Source organism: Morone saxatilis, unplaced genomic scaffold (genome assembly GCF_004916995.1).
Source record: "Morone saxatilis isolate NCDOM2014 unplaced genomic scaffold, NCSU_SB_2.0 Contig7, whole genome shotgun sequence".
Classification (NCBI taxonomy): Eukaryota; Metazoa; Chordata; class Actinopteri; family Moronidae; genus Morone; species Morone saxatilis.
Window position 1 is genome coordinate 3743387 of NW_023340246.1, and position 4921 is coordinate 3748307.

At 38.8% G+C, this 4921-nt stretch overlaps 2 protein-coding genes across 2 annotated transcripts in view; both read right to left on the minus strand.

Moving 5' to 3' along the window:
- LOC118340924 (trace amine-associated receptor 1-like) overlaps nucleotides 1-1303 on the minus strand; it is a 4354-nt gene extending 3051 nt beyond the window's left edge. Inside the window, exons 1-2 of the mRNA XM_035679088.1 lie at nucleotides 1167-1303; nucleotides 956-1039 (exon numbers count right to left, since the gene is read on the minus strand). Coding sequence (XP_035534981.1) covers nucleotides 956-1039; nucleotides 1167-1303 — 221 coding nt within the window. The remainder of the gene's footprint in view (nucleotides 1-955; nucleotides 1040-1166) is intronic.
- Nucleotides 1304-4115: 2812 nt separating this feature from the next.
- Nucleotides 4116-4921, minus strand: part of LOC118340926 (trace amine-associated receptor 1-like) — a 7177-nt gene continuing 6371 nt past the window's right edge. Inside the window, exons 3-4 of the mRNA XM_035679090.1 lie at nucleotides 4320-4453; nucleotides 4116-4154 (exon numbers count right to left, since the gene is read on the minus strand). Of these exons, the coding sequence (XP_035534983.1) occupies nucleotides 4116-4154; nucleotides 4320-4453 (173 nt within the window). The remainder of the gene's footprint in view (nucleotides 4155-4319; nucleotides 4454-4921) is intronic.

Below are 4921 nucleotides of genomic sequence, written 5' to 3' on the forward strand. Positions count from 1 at the left end.
TTGCAGAGATGGCATCATCAAACATCAAAGTAAAATCTTGCTCAATCTGCAGAATAGATGAAGTCATGTTGTTAAATCTCCTTAGCTCAATTTTAATAGTCACTTTTTTCTAACATACAAGTCAACTTTTACAAGTTACAATGAAGTAAATTGAACATACTAATCATTGTATGTCCAGGAATCTTGGGAAGGCCAGAAGGACATCAGAGGACTTCACTGGATCATGAATGATCTTTTGGCGATAGTTGAAGGTCTGCTTCATCTTTGTCATAACAATTCCTTCATCAGCTGTATGCTTCATCAATGCAATGGCCTCGGAACACAAGCTGTCTGTCATTAGGTGATTGTCCTCCCTCAAGTCTCTTTCAGCTGATGGGCCCCCTGTAACAGTGGATATGGATATGACAGTGTCCTAGGATTTAATAAACAATGCTTGGGAACTCTGCCATGATTCTCATGTATGCAGTTTGGTTACAGGTAACAATAACACATATTCATTTGTGTTCTTGACAGTCTCATGGCTTTCTTTTGTCCATCAGAAGCTTCCTTTTGGACAAACTTCAGTCTCCAAGCCAGATACCCATTCCCATCTTCTGCATTGTAAAAATGCTCCTAAAAAGGTGTTATTCAAAGTGAAATGAATTGTTATTTTGAACATGTTTGAATTAGCAGGATAAAATATCTTCACACTTAATCTTAAAACTGCAGCAGCTGAGCTGAACTTGCTCAACACTGGAGTGCTAAACTTGAAAGGGTTTTAAACTATCAGAGTTAAGGAAAAATGGCAGAGATGGTGGACGTGCATAAATGTTAACATCTTTAGTTTTCCTCAGACATAGCCATTGAAGCAGTTAAAAAAAAAAAATCTAGATGTACATCATGCCCAAAAACTGTCTTGAGTTTAGAAATGAAGAGTAAATAGGACTAATTGTTTTCTGTACTTACATAACCAAACTTGCTCCTTGGATCAGCCAGGTATGGGAACAAGTTGATGATCCCCTTTGCGTAGTCCTCTTTGACACGCCTTGGAGGACTTGTCCTACATAGATACACACAAACTATGAGCACTGTTGAAAGTATTGGAGTGTAAATGACACCTTCAGCAAACTAGGCATGGGTGGTGCATACAAAACATTAGTTGTGAATGAAATAATATTTCAGCATACCCATGTTCACTTGTCATATGCGCAACCAATATCTTGACCATGTCACGTCGTCTGCTATCTGTTAGGCTTTTTGTCCGAGCATACTCATTGATGATCCTCTCTCCGCCAGGTTTGTTCTTTAGAACATCTTCAATCATCTAGGTGACATTAAAAAATATTACACTACTATAAAATCAGATCAATGTAAACACTTAAATCTCCTCGTCTACGAGCACACAAGGCTTCTATGTAGAGCTGCAACAATTAATTAAACAATAAGTGATTATTAAATTAATCGTCAACCATTTTGATAATCGAATAATCGGTTTGAGTGGGGTTTTTTTAAAGAAAAAAAAAAGTCCAAATTCTCTGATTTCAGCTTCTTAAATGTGAATATTTCTGGTTTCTTTGTTTCTTTATGACAATGAACTCAATATCCCTTTGGTTTGTGGACAAAACAAGACATTTGAGGAAGTCATCTTGTGGTTTGGGAAACTCTGATTGACATTTTTTAACATTTTTTAACATTTTATTGACCAAACAACAAATCAATAAATTGTTTAAATGTATGTATTATGGTGTCATCAGAGACCCCTTCAATATCCTCACTGGAGCTGGTAAAGGAGCTGCTTGCAGGGGAACTCAGGCAATCTGTCAAACCATGTAAACATTCAGCTGGTGTGTTTAACACTAAAACCATACAATTGCTAAAAGTATTACAATAACTACCAAAAAATACCACACAAACAAAGATTATTTGAAATATAATGAACTAACAATTCAGCAGATTTATCTACTTGTCTTACATAGAACATGTTAGGCTAGCCAAGACTCAAAGAATGAATGACACTGGTGTGCTCAGTGGCTGCGTGGTTAAGCACATGCCCAATGCAGTGATCATGATCAATTCCTGACTGTACTGATCTGTACTGCATGTCATTCACCCAGTCTCTCTCCCCTTCACTATCCACTCCACACTACCCTGTCCATTAAAAGGCAAAAAACCCCACAGAAAATCTTTTTAAAAAGAAAAATGAATGACACTCCAAGAAACCTACCATCTGGATTTGGACCTTGTGCGAGACAAATCTCGAGCACACACAGGTTTTGTTTTTCCATAAGGAAATCAAAGACCTCCTCATCAACCTCAGTCTTTGTGGTGTCGTGTATCAAAATGATCTTTAGGACATAAAGACAAACAACTTCTCTCATTAAGAAGTTTATTTTAGAATTTATAATAAAATACTACTTGGCCAATGATCTGTTGGATTGAGAGCCACAGTCAGCCGAGTGCGGTTACTCTGTCTTTCTCGCCCCAAAAAGAGTCCTGATTCAAAGTTACAAGAGGTTATATTAGTTTTTTCATTAAGCAATGTGGAATAGGTGACTATATGATGGACGCAACCGTCGTTTAGACTTGGCGCATCCCTTTGTTGGTGCTCAGACTGGTCCCAGTCTCTGTGGGCGGGGGGAGCCACATGACCCAACCAATTCCGAGAGACAGCGTCCCTAAAATAAAATGAATTTATTCCACCCTGGCTGCCTCTCTTCAGTATGATCTGAGTCATTGTGTTGAAACTGGAGCTTGGATGGTCAGCGCTGGGTGCTTGTTCGTGCCTTGGAGATCTCCTCCTCCGGCAGCGTGTTTGCAGCTAGAGTGTCTACAAAACTGAGATGAGACTATTGTTCTGTGTTTTTTACCTTGTGTGTGATTAGCTTTAAGAAAATACAGGGGCTTTCACATCTATGCGTAATAAAACTTATACTGAAATAACTAATCCCTAACAGTGGCATCAAAGACTCTTAAGTCCAAGGTTGGGATGCTGAACTTCTTGGCAGCTGTGAACATAAAAAAAAACTGCACTTAAACCTAAATTTAAAATAAACGCCAGAACAAGGGAAATTTAATAAATTAAGCAATATAAACCTCAACAGCTAAAGGTATATCTTGTCTTTATTAATGGTTAATTAATATCTGCACCATCCCCCCATATTGACGGATTCAGTATGTTTAGTGTGTTAAATTGTGTGAAACTCATTAGGTTTTCCACTCACCACATTCCAGAAACGATGTGTAGGTCACTTGGCCCTCAAAGCAGAGGTACTACATGACATGAAAAGGTTATTTTTATTCGCATTTGCACATTTATAATCCATTGTCCACCTTGACTTATTCCATTTTTATTTTACACTCATACGTTGTCTATGCTGCTCTGATTATGTACATCCGTGTGAACAAAATAATGTCAAACTCTATATAGCAGCAATAAGTTAAGTACATGACATGTCTATAAGGTTTGCATGATGCTAATTTAACGCACTGGCCCTGAACGAATGTCAGTAGTTGCTAACCAAACTGCAGATAAAAATAGCAGTAAAACACATGTCCTTGCTAATTGAACAGCAGAGCGAAAACGGTCAATGTACAGGACTCAATTCAGAGTAGAACACACATGTTTGCTAACCGGGAAGCAGGTGAATTAAAACACACAGTCTTGCTAACCGAGTATCAGGTGAAAGCCGTCAATGTACAGGACACAATTCAGAATAAAACACACAAGCTTGCCAACCACATGCTTACTAGTCGGACAGCATGTGAAACAAAACCCATGTGCTTTCTAACCTTGCGCTTGCTAGCCGAACAGGAGGAGAAAACGGTCAATGTTTTTTTGTTTTTTTTAAGAAAACCGTCAATGTACACCATTCAATTTAGAGTAAAGCAGGAGAAAACGGTCCACAACCAAGACTGGTCCATAAAAAAACCAAACCGAAGCTTGCTAACCAAAGAGCAGGTAAAATGGTCGGTGTTCATACTGAGTGTAAGACATTGACTAAGCAAAAGCTAGTGTTAGCAATGACCTTGGCAATTGTGCAGTGCGTAAAACCCACAAACTCTGAAGAACAAAATTCTGCTGACATTTTATCCTAATAAAATCGATATTTATTTAGTACTTTGCAGACTTACCTGGCTCACCGCCGTCCACCGCTGCCGTTCACCTCGACCTTCCACTGCGGGGGGCAGAAACGAAACTTAACAAACATTAGTAGGCGTGTTCTTAATATTACTCCAATCAGATTTCCTCTGTTTGTATATATATATATATAATATATATATATATATAATATCGTTTTTCCTGTGTAGGCGGACTGGAGTGGGTCCATATGAGGTTTGACCATGGGCCGCAGCTGATCTAAGACAAGTCTCTCCAGGGTCTTCATAATGTGTAAGGTCAATGTCACTGGTCTGTAGTCCTTGGAGCCACTGGGACATGGTGCCTTTTTAGCACAGGGACAAGGCAAGATGTTTTCTGCAGCACAGGGACCCTTTGAAGGCTCAAGTTAAAGACATGGTGAAGCACTCCATATAGCTGGGGGGTAGAGGTGTTATGCACCCTTAACCTTAGCATACAGCAAGTCTAGTGACTATCTAGGATGATAACTCACATACTTGGTGAAGCTAGGTACTGTTGTTGCCATGGTGACGTGGTTGAAGAAATTTTTAATGTGTGTTTGTGTGAGAGAGAAGTACTTTGATGATATGTATTTGAGAGTTAGAGGTTATCTAAAAAAGCAAGATCTGAAAAAAGTAAATAGACATACTTCTATTTGTTTCAATGGCCATTAAAACCCATTGAAACTACTGGAGAGTGGCCCCTTCAGCTAATGTTTTCACCTGCTGTATGACTAATAATAGGTGTGTGCAACTTTTTTTAATATGGAATATATAGATAGGAGCCCGTTGCATGTGTGTACTGAAAATAACTAAGATCCCTCCA